Source organism: Herpailurus yagouaroundi, unplaced genomic scaffold (genome assembly GCF_014898765.1).
Source record: "Herpailurus yagouaroundi ecotype Mexico unplaced genomic scaffold, PumYag 28, whole genome shotgun sequence".
Classification (NCBI taxonomy): Eukaryota; Metazoa; Chordata; class Mammalia; order Carnivora; family Felidae; genus Herpailurus; species Herpailurus yagouaroundi.
In genome coordinates, this window is record NW_024412376.1 from 99,624,717 (window position 1) to 99,645,218 (window position 20,502).

Consider the following 20,502-nt stretch of genomic DNA (forward strand, 5'->3'; position numbering starts at 1 on the left):
AGTCCTCATTATGTATAGACTACATTATCTAGAGTCACAAGAAATGAACAGCCCTTAAATTATCAACAGAATACCCAACGTGTAACATAGGCAGAAGGAATGATGGCAAATCACCAAAGCAAAGCTGAATATGCCTTGGAAAGTCTTGAGGAAAATTTCCTCAAGACAGTTCTTTGTTACAGACTATGATCCAGGTCTATTTCCCATGCTTCCAGTATGTTTACTGTTTCCTACCATGGTTGCTCATCTAATCCTAAAATGTACCAGGATATTTCAGAACATCTTGACATTCCTAAAACCCTGTGTCTGTAATATGACCAGGGCAAAGTTGGAATTTAAAAAGGCAAACTTGAGGCTCAATAAATGAATCTGTGCAAGAGGTTAGATGAAAAGTCTTTTCTAATGGGATTTTTCTACCAAATTCTACCTACCCTTGATATGACATTATAATCAGAGAAGACTCAGAAGTTTAGAAGATTACATGCTGGGCATAGTACTTCTAAAGTAGATACAAACAATATTAGGGATATAGGGGAAGATGGCAGCATAGGAGGATGCTGGGCTCACCTCATCCTGCTGATCGCTTAAATTCCACCCACATCTGCCTAAATAACCCAGAAAACTGCCAAAAGACTAGCAGAATGGACTCTCCAGAGCCAAGCATAGACAAGAGGCCCACAGAAGAGGGTAGGAAGGGCGGAGAGGCGGTGCATGCTACACGGACTGGCGGGAGGGAGCCGAGGTGGTGGAGGGGCAGCCTATCCTGCAAGGCAGAGCCCCCGAGTCTGGCTTGCAAAAGTGGAGGGGCCAGACAGAGTGTGTTCTGCCAGCCAGCGGGACTTAACATCTGGAATGTTATAAGTCAACAGCTCTGCTTGCAGAGCAGGAGGGTTAGAGGACAACGGGAGGGAGAGTTGTTGAGCCTCGGAAGGACAGAGCTCAGTGGGGGAACAAAGGCACTGGCAAGCGCCATTTCCCTCTCCCATCCCGCAGCCTAAATTCCAAAGGGAACCAGCTCCCATCACCGAACTTGCTTGGACCTCGAAAACGCCCAACACTGTGCTTCTGTGGATCCATCCCTCCAACGGGTCTGCCTCCCTCCCGGTGCTGCTGGGCCCCTCCTACAGGGGACCACCAACAGTAAATAGAGCTAAGCCTGCCCCTCCTGCCCCCTGTGCACCTTGCAGATCCACCCCTTCTAATACGCCTTTGGCCAGATCCCATCCAAGCAGTACCACAAGCCTGGCAGTGTCCAAGCTGCCCAGGCAGGGGCCACACCACTCCACAGTGAGTCCTGCCCCTGGGAGAGGGGAAGATAAGCTACACACCAGTCTGGCTGTGGCCCCAGCAGTGGGCTGGGGGCAGACATCAGGTCTGACTGCAGCCCCGCCCACCAACAGAAGTTGCTCCTGACAGCACAGGGGAAGTGCCCTGCAGTTTGGAGCTACCACAGGGACTAACCAAAATGATGAACGGAAACATTCTCCTCAAAAGAAACTCCAGGAAGTAGTGACAGCTAACGCATTGATCAAAACTGATTTAAGCAATATAACGGAACAAGAATTTAGAATAATAGTCATAAAATTAATCGCTGGGCTTGAAAAAAGCATAGAGGACACCAGAGAATCTCTTGCTACAGAGATTGAGGGACTAAAAGATAGTCATGAGGAACTAAAAAATGCTATAAATGAGGTGCAAAATAAAATGGAGGCAGCCATAGCACAGATTGAAGAGGCAGAGGAGAGAATAGCTGAATTAGAAGATAAAATTATGGAACAAGAAGAAGCTGAGAAAAGAGAGAAAAAAAATCCAGGAGTATGAGGGGAGAATTAGAGAACTAAGTGATGCAATCAAACAGAATAATATCATTATCAAAGGAATTCCAGAAGAAGAAGAGAGAGAAAGGGGCTGAAGGTGTACTTGAACAAATCATAGCTGAGAACTTCCCTGATCTGGGGAAGGAAAAAGGCATTGAAATCCAAGAGGTACAGAGAACTCTGTTCAGATGTAACCTGAATCGATCTTCTGCACGAATATCATAGTGAAACTGGCAAAATACAAGGATAAAGAGAGAATTCTGAAAGCAGCCAGGGATAAACATGCCCTAACTTACAAAGGTAGACACATAAGGGTATATTAGCAGACCTATCACTGAAACTTGGCAGGCCAGAAAGGAGGGGCAGGAAATCTTCAATGTGATGAACAGGAAAAATATGCAGCCGAGAATCATTTATCCAGCAAATCTGTCATTCAGAATAGAAGGAGAGATAAAGGTTTTCCCAAACAAACAAAAACTGAAGGAATTCATCACCACTAAACTAAGCCCTACAAGAGGTCCTAAGAGGGATTCTGTGAGTGAAATGTTGCAAGGACCACAAAGTACCAGAGACATCACTATAAGCATGAAACCTACAGACATCACAATGACTCTAAACCCATATCTTTCAATAATAACACTGAATGTAAATGGACTAAAGGCTCCAACCAAAGGCATAGAGTATCAGAATGGATAAAAAAAAACAAAAAACAAAAAACAAAAAAAAAAAACAAGACCATCTATTTGCTCTCTACAAGAGACTCATTTTAGACCTGAGGACACCTTCAGATTAAAAGTGAGGGGATGGAGAACTATCTATCATGCTCCTGGAAGTCAATTATATCAGACAAACTAGACTTAAATTAAAGGCTGTAACAAGAGATGAAGAAGGGCATTATATAATAATTACAGGGTCTATCCATCAGGAAGAGATAACAATTATAAATGTCTATGCGCCAAATACGGAGCCCCCAAATATATAAAACAATTACTCACAAACATAAGCAACCTTATTAACAAGAATGTGGTAATTGCAGGGGACTTTAATACCCCACTTACAACAATGGATAGATCATCTAGACACAAAATCAATAAAGAAACAAGGGCCCTGAATGATACATTGGATCACATGGACTTGACAGATATATTTAGAACTCTGCATCCCAAAGCAACAGAATATACTTTCTTCTCGAATGCATATGGAACAATCTCCAAGAGAGATTACATACTGGGTCACAAAACAGCCCTTCATAAGTATAAAATAATTGAGATCATGCCATACACACTTTCAGATCACAATGCTATGAAACTTGAAATCAACCACAGGAAAAAGTCTGGAAAGCTTCCAAAAGCATGGAGGTTAAAGCGCATCCTACTAAAGAATGAATGGGTCGGGGCGCCTGGGTGGCGCAGTCGGTTAAGCGTCCGACTTCAGCCAGGTCACGATCTCGCGGTCCGGGAGTTCGAGCCCCACGTCAGGCTCTGGGCTGATGGCTCAGAGCCTGGAGCCTGTTTCCGATTCTGTGTCTCCCTCTCTCTCTGCCCCTCCCCCATTCATGCTCTGTCTCTCTCTGTCCCAAAAATAAATAAACGTTGAAAAAAAAAAAAAGAATGAATGGGTCAACCAGGCAATTAGAGGAGAAATTAAGAAATATACAGAAACAAATGAAAATGAAAACACAACAATCCAAACGCTTTGGGATGCATTGAAGGCAGTCCTCAGAGGAAAATACATTGCAATCCAGGCCTATCTCAAAACAAGAAAAATCCCAAATACAAAATCTAACAGCACACCTAAAGGAAATAGAAGCAGAACACCAAAGACACCCCAAACCCAGCAGAAGAAAAGAAATAATAAAGATCAGAGCAGAAATAAACAATATAGAATCTAAAAAACCTGTAGAGCAGATCAATGAAACCAAGAGTTGTTTTTTTGAAAAAATCAACAAAATTGATACACCGCTAGCCAGGCTTCTCAAAAAGAAAAGGGAGAAGACCCAAATAGACAAAATCATGAATTAAAATGGAATTATTACAACCAATCCCTCAGAAATACAAGCAATTATCAGGGAATACTATGAAAAATTATATGCTAACAAACTGGACAACCTGGAAGAAATGGACAAATTCCTAAGCACCCACACACTTCCAAAACTCAAACAAGAAGAAATAGAGAACTTGAACAGACCCATAGCCAGTGAAGAAATTGAATCCGTTATCAAAAATCTCCCAACAAATGAGAGTCCGGGACCAGATGGCTTCCCAGGGGAGTTCTACCAGACATTTAAAGCAGAGATAATACCTATCCTTCTCAAGCTGTTCCAAAAAAATAGAAAGGGAAGGAAAACTTCCAGACTCATTCTATGAAGCCAGCATTACTTTGATTCCCAAACCAGACAGAGACACAGCAAACAAAGAAAACTACAGGCCAATATCCCTGATGAATATGGATGCAAAAATTCTCAACTAGATACTAGCAAATCGAATTCAACAGCATATAGAAAGAATTATTCAGCACGATCAAGTGGGATTCATTCCTAGGCTGCAGGGCTGGTTCAATATTCACAAATCAATCAATGTGATACATCACATTAATAAAAGAAAAGATAAGAACCATATGATCCTGTCAATCGATGCAGAAAAAGCATTTGACAAAATTCAGCATCCTTTCTTAATAAAAGCCCTCGAGAAAGTCGGGATAGAAGGAACATACTTAACCATCATAAAAGCCATTTATGAAAAGCCCACAGCTAATATCATCCTCAATGGGGAAAAACTGAGAGCTTTGCCCCGAGATCAGGAACACGACAGGGATGTCCACTCTCACCACTGTTGTATAACATAGTGTTGGAAATTCTAGCATCAGCAATCAGACAACAAAAGGAGATCAAAGTCATCAAAATTGGCAAAGATGAAGTCAAGCTTTCACTTTTTGCAGATGACATGATATTATACATGGAAAACCCGACAGACTCCACCAAAAGTCTGCCACAACTGATGCATGAATTCAGCAAAGTCACAGGATACAAATTAATGTACAGAAATCAGTTGCATTCTTATACACCAATAATGAAGCAACAGAAAGACAAATAAAAAAACTGATCCCATTCACAATTGCACCAAGAATCATAAAATACCCAGGAATAAACCTAACCAAAGATGTAAAAGATCTGTATGCTGAAAACTATAGAAAGCTCAAGAAGGAAATTGAAGAAGATACAAAGAAATGAAAAAACATTCCATGCTCCTGAATGGAAGAATAAATATTGCTAAAATGTCAATACTACCCAAAGCAATCTACACATTCAATGCAATCCCAATCAAAATTGCACCAGCATTCTTCTCAAAGCTAGAACAAGCAATCCTAAAATTTGTATGGAACCACAAAGACCTCGAATAGCCAAAGTAATATTGAAGAAGAAGACCAAAGAGGGAGGCATCACAATCCCAGACTTTAGCCTCTACCACAAAGCTGTAATCATCAAAACAGTGTGGTATCGGCACAAAAACAGACAAATAGACCAATGGAATAGAATAGAGAACCCAGAATTGGACCCACAAAAGTATGGCCAACTAATCTTTGACAAAGCAGGAAAGATTGCTTTCCATTATCCAATGGAAAATACATAGTCTCTTTAACAAATGGTGCAGGAAAAACTGGACAGCCACATGCAGAAGAATGAAACTAGACCACTTTCTTACACCATTCACAAAAATAAACTCAAAATGGATGAAGAACCTGAATGTGAGACAGGAAACCATCAAAACCCTAGAGGAGAAAGCAGGAAAAACCTCTCTGACCTCAGCCGCAGCAATTTCTTACTTGACACATCCCCAAAGGCAAGGGAATTAAAAAGCAAAAATGAACTATTGGGACCTCATGAAGATAAATAGCTTCTGCACTTCAAAGGAAACAATCAACAAAACTAAAGGCAACTGACAGAATGGGAAAAGATATTTGCAAATGACATATTGGACAAAGGGCTAATACCCAAAATCTATAAAGAACTCACAAAACTCCACACCCAAAAACCAAATAATCCAGTGAATAAATGGGCAGGAAACATGAATAGACACTTCTCTAAAGAAGACATCCAGATGGCCAACAGGCACATGAAAAGATGCTCAACGTGCTCCTCATCAGGGAAATACAAATCAAAACCACACTGCGATATCACCTCATGCCAGTCAGAGTGGCTAAAATGAACAAATCAGGAGACTATAGATGCTGGAGAGGATGTGGAGAAATGGGAACCCTCTTGCACTGCTGCTGGGAATGCAAAATGGTGCAGCCGCTCTGGAAGACAGCATGGAGGTTCCTCAAAAAATTAAAAATAGATCTACCCTATGACCCAGCCAATAGCAGTGCTAGGAATTTACCCAAGGGCACAGGAGTGCTGGTGCATAGGGGCACTTGCACCCCAATGTTTATAGCAGTACTTTCAATAATAGCCAAATTATGGAAAAGAGCCTAAATGTCCATCAACTGATGAATGAGCAAAGAAATTGTGGTTTACGTACACAAAGGAATACTACTTGGCAATGAGAAAGAATGAAATATGGCCATCTGTGGCAACGTGGATGGAACTGGAGGGTATTAGGCTAAGTGCAATATGTCATACAGAGAAAGATAGATACCATATGTTTTCACTCATATGTGGATCCTGAGAAACTTAACAGAAGACCATGGGGGAGAAGAAGGGGGGAGAAAAAAGTTAGAGAGGGAGGGAGGCAAACCATAAGAGAGGGAAGGAGGCAAACCATAAGAGACTCTTAAAACTGAAAATAATCTGAGGGCTAATGGGGGATGGGAGGGAGGGGAAAGTGGGTGATGGGCATTGAGGAGGGCACCTGTTGGGATGAGCACTGGGTGTTGTATGGAAACCAATTTGACAACAAATTTCATATTTAAAAAAAAAACAATATTAGGGAAGGGTAACATAAAAACAAGGGTAACATAAAAAAAACAGTATTAGGGAAGGGTAACATAAAAACAAATTAGGGAAGGGTAACATAAACATTCCTATCTAGGAAGCATAATCTAAATCTGAGCAATATTTGCTTTCTAAAAAGATGTTTACGGAAGCATGGCAATTCCCCCAACTCCAATTCACTTATTGTGCAATTCACAATAAGTTGCAATTCACTTATGCCAATGAAAACTAGTTGCATAAGTCCAAGACCTACAAAGGTTCCCACTGAGATAGCATTAGACTTTCTAGTGAACATGTGATAGCATTATTGCTTCCACAGTGCACTTGGAAAGATACATCTTATTGACATCCAAACAAAACAGCTGTTAGTTGTTCTATCAGCTTTTCTGAGAACTGGGCTAATTAATACAATGGATTCATTAATTCAAGTTATATTGAATATGAAAAGTAAAAGGGAAAAAGGAACTCAAGACAAAGAGTCACCCCGAATCAGTCACTTGCTGATTTTCAGTCACGATCAAAGGGAAGAATCAGGGCCCCTGGGAGGCTCAGTTGGTGGAGTGTGTGACTCTTGATCTCAGGGTTGTGGGTTCAGGCCCCACGTTGGGTGTAGAAATTACTTAAAAATAAAACCTTTAAAAAAAAAAGATCAAAGGAAAGAATCAAAGAGTAAGAACAAAGGGAAAAAGGAGGGGGGGTGCAAAGAACAGAAGAGTAGCTCACCATTTGGGTAACCTGTTTGCAAATGTTCCTTTGGGAGCAAATCCATCTAGTTTGATAAGATTGTAAATCATAGCCCTACACCAGACATATGTATAGTCAATTAAAAGATAGTTACCTGGGTGGCTCAGTAGGCTAAGTATCCAAATTCAGCTCAGGTCATGATCTCACAGTTCAAGAGTTTGAGCCCTGCCTCGGGCCCTGTGTTGAAGGCTCAGAGGCTGGAGCCTGCTTCAGATTCTGTATCTTCATCCCTCTCTGACCCTCCCCCACTTGTGCTCTGTCTCTCTCAAAAATAAATAACCATTGGGGCGCCTGGGTGGCGCAGTCGGTTAAGCGTCCGACTTCAGCTCAGGTCACGATCTCGCGGTCCGTGAGTTCGAGCCCTGCGTCGGGCTCTGGGCTGATGGCTCAGAGCCTGGAGCCTGATTCCGATTCTGTGTCTCCCTCTCTCTCTGCCCCTCCCCTGTTCATGCTCTGTCTCTTTCTGTCTCAAAAATAAATAAACGCTAAAAAAAAAAAATTAAAAAAAAAAATAAATAAATAACCATTAAAAAAAACTAAAAAGAAAAAAAAAGAGATAGTTGCCTGAGTTCACCCACAAATCAAGTGAAGTTTATGACTTGCTCAAGGCAGAGTCCACAGGGTCAGAGTCCAAATCATCAAGCTAAAAAAAAAAAAAAAAAAAAAGGAAGAAAAGAAAAGAAAAGGAAAGAAAAAACAAACCAAAACTAGCTGTTCATGGTCTCATTTCTCAGATATTCCAGTCCAATAAAATCTAACTATGTAATTGATATGGAAAACAAACAATTCTTGTTTATAATAAGAAAAAATTTAACCTTCCTCAGACCAGAAGAGGGTAGAGGTGAGGGAAAATAATGCAACACACATTTAGAAATATATAATTTATTTATATTCACTGTAAGACAGTTTCACATTCAGTACACAGTTACCAGAAGAGATGGAACACTCCCAGAGTTTAACATGGTGTTATATTGCTATCAAACATTGTTTACACTGAGTAAATTGGGAAACACTTATCTTCCCCTTAAAAAAATTTAAGGCTCAGTTTCCAAAAGGTAATTTTACCACTCCTTCTTCTGTTTAAAAAACTGGGAACATCCTGAAATAAACCTCAAAGGGGTAGAGGGTGAGAAGCAGCACACACGCCTGGCTCATTCATACCTCCCCTGAAGACAAAGTGATTTTTTTGTTGTTAAAGCCTCCTCCTGTTTGAAAATATGCTTCGGTACAAAATGAAACAAATCCGTAAATGGGAGAGGCACTACGTATAGATCTCTACTGTAACCACAAGGAAACCTTAAAGCTTTACCACCAGTGGCCCGCTAAAAAGTTGTTTATTCAAAACTTGCCTACGTACAAATGCACACACACAGTAACCTGCATTCACCTTTCTTTGGTAAAGCTCACCAAGTAATACTTCTCTTCTAACACACTAGTAAAAAAATATTTACATTTGCTTTCAACTTTCAGATCAAGTGGCCACAAATCTGTCCTTTCTCCTAAATACGATCCTCATTTTTCTTTTCAACCTTGCAGTGGAACACAACCCTGGCAGTAACCTTGAACTGATGTGTACTCCCGCTGTTTAAGTGATTGGCGGAGGGCCGGGGTGGGGAGGAGTGAGAAAACGAATCATGAAAAGAGCCTGGGGGATTTTTTTTGAGAATTGCCATATCAACAAGTTCCAAACACAGTGAGTTCCAAAAGTGTTTTAGAAGCACTTTTTCCTGTACAAATATTTCATTCAATCAACAATGACTTCATCATTTTACACAAGACAGAACCTGTTTAAAGTCAGTAAACTACCTTATAATTCATGAGACTATTGCTATGACAACAAAAGCCAAAAAGGGCCCCAGATGAGTTCTGCCTCTGGCGTAAAGAGGTAGAGACAATTCATCCTATAGAAAAGATTAACATTAAAAAACAAAAACAGTAAACCAAAACAATACTCCACTCTCCCTCTCACCCCACCAAAAACAACACATTCCATTTCTAGGGGCTAGTTCTGGTAAGCCAAATTTTATCACCAGGGTGGGATTCAGTCTGATTCAAAGAGATCCATTGCCTACAATCATCTTGCTGTAATTCTTCTGCTGCTCTTCCTTAAAGGTGTCCTTCACCTTTGCTCTCTTCAGCCCTCCATCCCTGGGAATAGAAAGGCAAATAAATGAAAGATATTCCCAGCAATGATGTAAAAGCATTTGCTGTTAACACACACTGTGTGGTGCCATGACACTTTAAGTGGCTGGTCAACAATGGGGCAAAGCACATGGGATTTGGAAGCAGAAAGACCAAGATTTCAGCCTCTGTTCTACTGACTAAATGTGTGTTACTCTGGGGAAGGAACGATCTCTCTGATGCTTAATTAAAATATAGAATAATATCTCCACTCAGTTTCCTTTTAGAAGTTAGGGTTGCTAGGGGCGTCTGGGTGGCTCAGTCTTTTAAGCGTCCGACTTAGGCTCAGGTCATGATCTCACAGTCTGTGGGTTCGGGCCTGCGTTGGGCTCTGTGCTGACAGCTCAGAGCTTGGAGCCTGCTTCGGATTCTATATCTCCCTCTGTCTCTGCCCTCCCCCACTCGCACTCTGTCTCTCTCTCAAAAAATGAATGACCACTGGAAAAGAAAAAATTAAGAAGTTAGGGTTGGTATATTCAATATTTGGAATTTACATCGTTTTTTTTTTTTTAACTTTCTAAATGTTTATTTATTTTTTAGAGAGACAGATTGCAAGCAGGGAGGAGCAGAGAGAGACAGAGACAGAGACAGAGAATCTGAAGCAGACTCCAGGCTCTGAGCTGTCAGCACAGAGCTAGACGCAGGGCTCCAACTCACAAACTGAGAGATCAGGACCTGAGCAGAAGTCAGATGCTTAACCAACTGAGCCACCCAAGGCACCCCTGGACTTTATATTAAAACTAGGATTGTTTGCCTGTCTTTTTCTGCAAGGAAAGCAAAGTATTGTTTTCTTTCATCCAATAAACCTATGTCTTACTAGAAAACCCATATGGAAAATTTAAGGTACACTCAAATAATGGTGAGGGTACTGTGTATGTACCGGTAAATTCCTTACAGATAAATGGGTTAATCATTATTCAAACCAAAGCCTTTCTTCCTTTCTTTCCTATGTCTACATAGGAAGACATATGGAAAATACATAGAAAATATAGGAAAGACACAGGAAAATACAATGAAAAGTTGTATTTTCATTCAAAGCACTACATATTTCAAGCATTAATGATCTCCCATATTACAAAACAGACTCAGAATAAAAATGAACAACAAAATCATAAATTGCATTTAACCAGTAGGTAGTGCCTATGTAAGTAGCATTCCTTAATTCAGAGTCTGTGAATCTCTGAACTCTCTCCACGGTGGTGAAAACACAGAGCTGCCTGGGTTATAAGGACTCTGCATGCCTTTCCTTCTTTGGTCAACACAAAGGAACAACAAACTGTAAGCTCTGAGAGGAGAACTGGACTATAAGGGGCCACGATCTCTCTCCTAATCTAATGTTTTTGATTTTAACTCCTAAGCGCATAGATGGTGAACTTGCTTACCTTATACTGTACCTGTTTAATTTTAACCCAGTTAAACACAAATGTTTACCAAGTGCCTTCTGATGATGATGAATGGATCACAGGTTAGCCTGTAAACTCTGCCATGAGGACAGAACTTGACCTACAAACAGACGCCCGCCTGAACCACTGCAATGTTTTGGCCTCTGAAGTCAAAACCAAGACTCAGCCTGCCAGTGAGTCCTCAACTTAAAAACAGACTAAAGTCCACACATCTTCCAGGGGCTCAGATGTAGGAAATTTCCATGAAACAAAGTTATAAATTGTTATTAGCTCCCCAGAATTGTCCCCCAAAGCCTCTTTTATCCAGAAGAGCTGCCTCTAACTATTCATAGCACTGATGTGAATTCTGAATAGTAGGAACTAAGTGGGTGGGGGGGGGGGGGGGTGGAGAGAGGCAGAAGAAAAGCCTTTCTTTCTTTCCTAAGGTCCAAGCCAAAACTGACAAAACAGTTAAAAACATTTGCCCTTGAGCATCCTGACATTATTTTGATGCAACTATCCCAAGCACCCAGGTATCACACACAGCTCTGAGCACCCCAACTGTGACCTGCCCCCTCTAGAGACTTTAAGTTTTACCCAGTTCCCCTTTGCAATGGCAGTAGACCTGAGCTCCTAAGGATAGCAGCAACCATATGTAAAAACCTGTTTAAGATGATACAACCGAATTCTCATTTAATCTAGGAAAAAAGCCATGTAGACATGTTAATTCATACTCAGTGTGTGAATGACAGGTACACCTGGAAAGGCAGTGAGCCTTGCATATGGCCCAATAAAAGGAAATTGAAAAATTCTCAAAATCTGACAGATTTTCTTTAAGCCAATCTGATTGTGATCTGTCCTGTGGCTGACTTCCTTAGGCTGTTGTCTTTCAAGACTTTCTTCCTTTCTTTGGTGTCTGAGGCTACTGATCCCAAACTCCTAGATTTTCACATGGCTTCAGGGCAGGAGGAGGGCTTTAATGTCAGGGGAGAGGAAGCAGAGTAAAGAACTGAAAACAGTGAGGAAAGAGGAAGCCAGGTCCAGAGTGAACTTGGATTCACTAGGGCATTGATAAACTAGGACATGTATAAGTCTGTCATTTCATGATATTATGATGTCTGTAATTTAGTTTCACCTATTTCAGCTTAGGTAGTGTGATACAAATGTTAGTTTTAGCCTATCTTGACCCTAGTCCTGGCCTTAGGGCCAGTCAAGTTGCCCTAAATCAAGAACTCATACTCTGGGGATGATCAGCCAGGCATTTAATTAGAAGGCCACCCTCCAAAGGTGTCACTATAAGGCATCAGCTACCTTTGTCTCCCATCAACTTCCCAACCTTTGTTAATTCACATAATGAATTTTAGAAATGGGTTTTCACTACAGAAATGATTGGCTTCCTAATTAGCATAACAGACGCCAGAAACAGGTTTCTTGGGTGAAATTGGTTGTACTCAAGGTATATGAATGGATAAAATATTCTAGAGACATTCCCCACCTTTGCATAAAGGAGTATAAGAACTCAGCCAGCCCTTATTCCAGAGGCTAATTCCTGAGCAGTCCCGGGTCCCTCTGCAGTTGGCTGAACTGGCTGACAACCTGACTCAGTCAAATCCTGCTCCTAGAACATAACTATAATTGCCTTAAGTGAACTTTTCATGCAAAGTGTTTTCAAAACACCAAAAATGATAAACAGAGGGACTTTATTAAACTTACAGGATTTGAAGTATGAACTGGTTTTTTTAAAGTTTATTTTTTATTTATTTTGAGGGGGAGGGGAGAGAGAGGGAGAGAGGCAGAGCAGGGGGAGGGGGCAGGGATAAAGAGAAAGAATTCCAAGGAAGCTCTGCACTATCAGCACAGAGCCCAACACAGGGCCCAGACTTATGAACCATGAGATCATGACCTGAAACAAAATCAAGAGTGGACGATTAACCAACCGAGCCACCCAGGTGCCCCAAAGTTTGAACTGCTTTATGCAAGCTTGCTAACATAATGTCTGTGTGTGTGAGAATTTAATCTCCCACTATAATGTAGGTATATAGTTAACCCTCACTAATACAGACTAAATGTTTATGCCTTCCCCGCCCCCCTCCATTCATATATTGAAGCCCTAACCTCCAATATTTAGATGGTATTTAGAGAAGGGGCCTTTGGGAAGTAATGAGGTTTAGATGAGGTCAGAAGAGTGGTCACGAATCTTCAAGATAGGATTAATGTCTGTATAAGAAGAGACACCTGTGAGCTTGCTCGCTTCTCTCTCCCCATACTCATACAAAGACGAGACTGTGTGAACACAAGGCAAGAAGACGGCCATTTGCCAGCCAAAAGGGAGAGAGAGCTCTCACCAGAAACCGACCTTGCTGGCACCCCAATCTCAGATTTCCAGCCTTCAGAACTGTGAGAAATAGTTTGTTTTTTAAGTCAACCCCATATATGGTAGTTTGTTATGGCAGCCCAAGCAGACTACTACACTCCCCTACATTCAACCTTCCTCAAACAAAGAAAAAATTAAATCCAAAGTTTCCATAACTAAAATATTTCACTTATTTCCTTTCAAGTTTTTAAGTTTTCTCTAATTTAGTTATAGCTAGCATTAAATATGAACAAGCCTATAAGTTGCCCCTTGCTCCCAGGGTCCGTCCTCCAACCCCAAATCTATTCTCACGTTCTTCTTCAGTAAAAAAACGCTAACAGCTAGACACATGGCCTTCCAGAACAAAGACGGCATTCTCCAGCCTTCTTCGTGGTTGCTGTCATATTACTTGAGTTCTAGCCAATGGATACAAATGGAAGTGGCTGGTCCAACCTATAATGGTAATAATGAGAGGGGTGTGTCCTTGTTATAAGTCTTCCCTACTGGCCATTTTCTGGACACATGGAGTAGCCCTGAAGCCATCAGCCTGGACCCGAAAGTGGAAGCACACTGAGGATGGGATACAGAATGAGCTGTTATACGAGCCTGTGCAGCCTGTGTTTAAGCAAGAGGGATAAACTTCTACCTTATTTAAGCCATTGGTATTTAAGTAAACCGCTCTTTCAGGTAAACCTCTGGCTAGCTAGCACAATAAATGACATTGGGGGGTGCCTGGGTGGTTGAGTGTCCAACTCTTGATTTCAGCCCAGGTCATGATCCCAGGGTCATGAGATTAAGCCCCATGTCGGGTTCTGCATTGAGCGTGGAGCCTGTGTACCACATTCTCTCTTCCTCTCTCCCTCTCCCCCACTCGCTCACTATTTCTTTCTCTCAAAATAAACATACTTCTAAAAATAAATAGATAAATAATGCAAAATAAAAGTGATTTTTTTAATGAAAAAGAAATGATAGTACGTCTAAAAAATTTCTTACCAGGGAAGCTCAGTCAATCCTCCTTGCACAGCAATAGCAGACTTAACCCTGTTAGCAAACTGGACAGCATCTTCTCCTTCCTGGGGAAAAGAAAATTACAAGTACATCCTGGGAATAGAGTTTTCAAACAATTCTTAAAATATCTCACAATCATTTAGATTTGTTTTAAAATGTAAGAGTCACCTTTTAGCTCAGTTCTGTTCTCAATCATAGCAAATATCATTTGGTCTGCCAAGAAAATGCAGTGCTGTAATGTTTAATTTTTATCATGTACATATATTGTTAGCCTTACCAATATGTAACATTCCATAATATTTGTAGGTTCGCTAAACCAACAGCAAGTATAAAAACCATTATGGAAAAGAGTTTCTGAATATAAAAGAGCCTGACTTGAAGACAGCCAAATACATTTCGTTTTAAATGACTCGTTTGCTGAGAGAGCAGAAAGGAAGCCCAGCTCTTGCTACTGTGAAGAAGGCAGGCACCCAGGTTTTCAGGGAAAAGTGTTCTCCCCTGGATCTGACTGGATAAAGCACCAAAGACCAGTTGTTATCTATGGATACCTCTCTGGTCATGGGGGGCATGTACCACACGTCACAGACGATGGCCCAGCTGGTCATCATTCGAAGCAGGTAGCTCACCATGTTGTATTTACTACTGTTCCAAAATGCATCCCCAAACTGAGGGTTATACTGGGAAAAAAAAAAAAAAAAAGAAGTAAAAAAAAGAAAAAACATTGCAGTCATGAACTAAGTGATGGCTTATCCACGTTAGTGTTTCCAAGGCGACAGGCCAAACATCTCTACTGAACCCCAAGAGAAAGAGAAGCTACTTTGCTTGATAGAAATGATCAAAAAAGTAAACCAGGCCAGCTAACTCCTCTGACCAGAGCCCCAGAGTGCTGCAATAAGAGAGTTATCCACATGAGTCTTCAATATCTGTCTCCCACTTCACTGAAATTGAGTGAAAGTAGGCACAGTACCTCTTTTGCTTATTACCGTGTCCTCGGTACTTAATAAAATGCCTGGTACACAGTCCCCTGGAACCCGTCTGTATATGTACCAATAGAGACAGAATGATTGAGCAAACAGGGCAAAATGTAAACAGTTGGTGAATCAGAATAAAGAGTATACAAATGCCTTAAGGAAGACCTTATACACAACAGGTCTTTAGAATATGTTGGTTGGCTAAATATCTCTAACATAATGGCAACACAATATTTCCACCAAGTAACGGTATAACTGTGAGACAAATTACATGACATCTCTGAGACTCAATTTACAAACTGAGAAAGTTTAACTAAAGTTGTGGTTTCTAAACATTCTGGGTTAGCAGCAAATTACCAATCCTTTTCTTCAATTACATCTCATGCAGAATCCCAGGATATAAAACAGATTTGCAAAAAGGAAAAACAGATGTGGAGAAAAGAGATCGTTGGTGCACTGCTGGTGGGGACGTAAATCAGTATAGCCACTATAGAAAACAGTATGAGAGTGTCCTCAAAAAGTCAAAAATTAGAACTACCATATGATCCAGCAACCTCACTTTTGGGTATGTATCCAATGAAAGTGAAAACAAGATCTTGAAGAGATATCTGCCCTCCTATGTTCACTGCAGCATATTTTTCACAATAGCCAAGATATGGAAACGACCTAAGTGTAGGTCAACAGATGAATAAAGATGTGGGGTGTGTGTGTGTGTGTGTGTATACAGATGACATTTGTGACAACACAGATGGACCCTGAAAGTACTGTATAGCCTCATTTATATGTGGAATCTAAAAAAGCTGGACTGATAGAAACAAAGATTAGAAAGGTGGTTACCAGGGCCTGAGGAGGAGAGACGGCACAGTGGAGGAACTGGGGAGATATTGGTCAAAGACAACAGACTTACAGTTATTAAGATAAACAAGTCCTGGGGACCTAATACACAGCATGGTGAATATAGTTAATAACACTGTATATTGTACACCTTAAATTTACACAATGTTATATGTCAACTATATCCCAATAAAGCTGGGGCAGGGGGAAGAGTGTACAAGCACTTGTTATTCTTACAGATTTTAACACTGAAGTTATATCAAAATAAAGTTACCAAGTCACTCCCCTTTGGGGAGCCTCAGGGCGGGGGGGGGGGGGGTGGAAATCTGTTTTACCTTAATTGCAACTGGATGTATGGTTCCTCCAATTTCAAAGCTTCCCTTTTTAAACATCATGACTGAAGTATTGTTGATGCAAGTCCCTGCAGAAGGGAGAAAAGGGTATGGTGACTATTTTTAAAGGCAGTTTTTCTCTTTTCAACAAACTTTTAAAAGGAATTATTTTGACACAAAATAAAATATTCAAATCCTAGCAAAATTGGAGTTTACCCTTATTTCACAAATCAATCCCTGCTTAATTAAGTAACTCAACAGTTCTAAGCAAGTTTAAAAACAAACTTTTGCTTTGTTATTAAATACTCTGGAGATAAAAGTTTTGCACAACAGGTGACAATTTTAATACTTTAAAAAATACTTTAAAAAATTAGGAACACTACCTATCCAAGTTCATTACCCAGAAATAACTTTTAAGATCAAAGAGGCACCATGCCTTCCATCAAATGTCAAAAGAAAGCAAGGGATTATTGGCTCAGAGAAGGCCATCCCATTCCTATAGGACAGCAGAGATCTGGACTAAGAGTGAACTTCTAGAACAATCTGATGCCTCACATACTTTTGGTGCTGGTTGTTATCAACTATAGCTTGGTAGGCAGTTACCCTTCTTACCTTCAGGAAAGATTAATATGGGTAGTTTTTTCTTATCAGCAATGTGTTCTTTTAGTCTGTGAAGAAAAATAAAGGATCAGAATGCTACCTTTATAAAAATAGAGGTGGGAATCCACTTTGGTGTTTACACTCCACTAGCACAAATATAATTGTATAGCAATAAGGAGGGGGAAAAATAAGACATAAGTAAAGGGATAAACTCAAGTTGGTCCCTTTCTAAAAAGCATAATGCTATCTGTACTATTTTAATTCCTCTCATTTCAAAGTGAGCAGTTGTCAGTGCCTTCTGCCTACTCTTAAAATAGAACGCTAGGCAGTCATGTGACATGAGCTCTGGAGCCCCCTGTGTCATATAGTTTGTACCCTTCTCCATGTACTTATATTTCCTCATCTGAAAAATGAGAATACTGATCACTGGAACCTGTCAGGCTCATGGCCATTGAGTGTAAAGAAATTCCTTAAATGAGTCAGGCTCAGCTTTCCTGTGATATGTAATAGAGATGCCAGAAAGCTGAGAACATGGAAGTTCTTCCAGGCTTAGGTCCTGTCTCCCCTGCAGCCAGCTTTATATTCCCAACTGCTCACCAGAAACTGGTAAGACTGAGAGAGAGAAATTACAGCTACCCGTGTCCCATGTTAAATAATCTCAAACTGGGGAATGGTTTCACTAACCTTCAACAGATTTCAACAAGTACTTTTCATCTTACTCTTAAAAGCATGCCCTACCTTCAAGTTTCTAGAAGCAATAACCAGACGGCCTTCACTTAAAGGCCTCAGGCAAAAAGCTCTTGTTTCCCAACAAAGGCTTCTGGTAGCTCCTCTCAATCCCAAGCCCCAGAGATTTCTTCTGTTCCATAAAGAGCATTAGCTCTGCCAGTCTCTTGATGGATTTAAATGATAAGAGACATTCAGCAAACAATCAGCCATCTATTTACTCAGCAAACAGTTACCAATTATTTAACTTTCGTGGTAGTAAGTTTTAATTCTGAAAATTCAGTGACTGGACTATACCTAAACCACAGCAATACAAAATGTATGGGACTTCTAATCTCATCCTATAACCCACTATGACTACAGAATTCAAATTTTTAGGAATGTAGCTCAGACATGTGATTCAGCAAAGAAAAGTCAACCACAAAGAAAACCCCATATATTTTAGGTTTAATCCTTAGTACTGCTCTGCTGTCTTTGCAGGAAGGCCAAGATTTATCAGATTTTATGCTACCCCAAAGAACACCGAGCAATGTCTCTGTTTACCGCTTAGTGACCAGGTGTCGATCTTTCATTTCCGATCGTTCAAACCAGACATGCGGACAAGCCTTCACCATGGCTCTCTGAATAATTCCCATCAATCCACCGTGAACCTGGCCAACCTAGAAGTACCATTAGAAAAAAGAAAAATGTCCTGAGAAACTTAACAGAAACCCATGGGGGAGGGGAAGGGGAAAAAAAAAAGAGGTTAGAGTGGGAGAGAGCCAAAGCATAAGAGACTCTTAAAAACTGAGAACAAACTGAGGGTTGATGGGGGGTGGGAGGGAGGAGAGGGTGGGTGATGGGTATTGAGGAGGGCACCTTTTGGGATGAGCACTGGGTGTTGTATGGAAACCAATTTAACAATAAATTTCATATATTGAAAAATGAAAAAAAATAAATAAAAATTAAAAAAACAAGAAGTTCTCATAATAAGAAAAACATTTGCAACTATGTATGATGATGTTAACTACATTGATTTTGGTGATCATTTCAAAATATACACAAATATTGAGTCTTTATGTTGCATACCTTAAACTAATAAAATGTTCTATGTCAAATACACTGCAATAAAAAATAAAGATCTCAAAAAAAAAAGAAAGAAAAATGTGAAGGCACAGATATGCAAAGAAAGCTTTTTTTTTTTTTTTAAAGTGCCAATAAGTTCCTATTCCCCACCAAGAGAAAAGATTGGCCTTCTTCTACTGACTGAAGTTCTTAGTCTAATCAAAAGATATGAATGGCCAGATATAAGCAAAAAGTGTTCGTTAGTAGCACCTTTGAATTTAAACTGTGTTCCTACACTAGTTATAATCTAGCTTTAAAAAGTAAAGGTCTTTCAACTCAGTCAAGATAAGGGAAATGCAAATTAAAACTACACTGAAATACCATTTTTCAATCATCAGACTGACAAGGACTCAAAAGCTTAACAATGCATTCAGAGCCAAGACTACAGAAAATGGAAATCGTACATTGCCTGGGCTGGGGGAGATTATAACACCCATAGAAGAAAACTTGGCAGTATCTATCAAAACTACATACACATTTATCCTTCAACTCAGTAATCCCACTTCTGGGAATTTACTCTGAAGATACACCTCCAACAAGATGAAAGTACATATGCACGAGGCTTTAATTGTAAGATTATTTGTAATTTCAAGATACTGGAAACAACCTAAATATTCAAACTTTAGGAAATCAGATGAATAAACTATGATACATATATGCAATAGAGTATCATGCAGCTGGGAAAAGAGAAGGTTGATCTCTATGACTGATAAGGCGTGATGTGATTTCCAGGAGATGCTGGTTGGGGTTCTGGTTTTGTTTTTTTCTAATTTAATTTTTTTTCAATTTGAGTATAGTTGACACACAATGGCACCCTAGTTTCAGTTGTACAACATAGTGATTCACCATCTCTATACGTCATGCTATGCTCACCAGTCAGGCAATATTGTTAAGTGAAAAAAGCAAATTGCAAAAAAAGCAAATATAGTATGCTACCTTTTGTGTAAGACAGAAGGAAAAATATATGTTATATAATTATATATATTATATTATATTATATTATATTATATTATATTATATTATATACATTTCTACAAAAAGAAAAAAAATCCAAAGCAGCGAAGCTGGAAACTTACAAGGGTCAGAGGGAACGGGGCTGAATGGACAGCGGGAGGGGAGGAAGCAACACAACTCTGAGCATGCCTTTGCTGTTTAACATTTAGAAGCACGCCAACAATAAACAACAACAATGGGACTAGTAAACTGAAAGAAAACTGAAACAAATAAATCCAACTGTATTTCAAATGAATAAAAGAACAACACTGAAAGAAGGAGAAAAAAAATCTAAGAAATGTACAAAGACGAGCATTTGACCACACACCCTCCATCTCGGGGAAAACTACAAAATATCCTGATTTTTTTTTTTTTTTTTACATTTGTTTTTGTAGTGAAACAGGTGAAGCAATTCTGAAACAATTCTAGATGTATTGGAGGATTGAGAAAAGAGGTAAATATGTTGTGGGGCGCCTGGGTGGCGCAGTCGGTTAAGCGTCCGACTTCAGCCAGGTCACGATCTC

At 40.0% G+C, this 20,502-nt stretch overlaps 1 protein-coding gene across 3 annotated transcripts in view; it reads right to left on the reverse strand.

The window, feature by feature from the left end:
* Positions 1–8,360: 8,360 nt before the first annotated feature.
* GPAT3 (glycerol-3-phosphate acyltransferase 3) overlaps positions 8,361–20,502 on the reverse strand; it is a 69,244-nt gene continuing 57,102 nt past the window's right edge. For all 3 annotated transcript variants that reach the window (XM_040479400.1, XM_040479394.1, XM_040479388.1), the window contains 6 exons: positions 18,425–18,540; positions 17,168–17,223; positions 16,559–16,644; positions 14,967–15,095; positions 14,404–14,483; positions 8,361–9,642 (listed from right to left, as the gene is read on the reverse strand). In XM_040479400.1, coding sequence (XP_040335334.1) covers positions 9,546–9,642; positions 14,404–14,483; positions 14,967–15,095; positions 16,559–16,644; positions 17,168–17,223; positions 18,425–18,540 — 564 coding nt within the window. In that variant the 3' untranslated portion in view covers positions 8,361–9,545. The remainder of the gene's footprint in view (positions 9,643–14,403; positions 14,484–14,966; positions 15,096–16,558; positions 16,645–17,167; positions 17,224–18,424; positions 18,541–20,502) is intronic.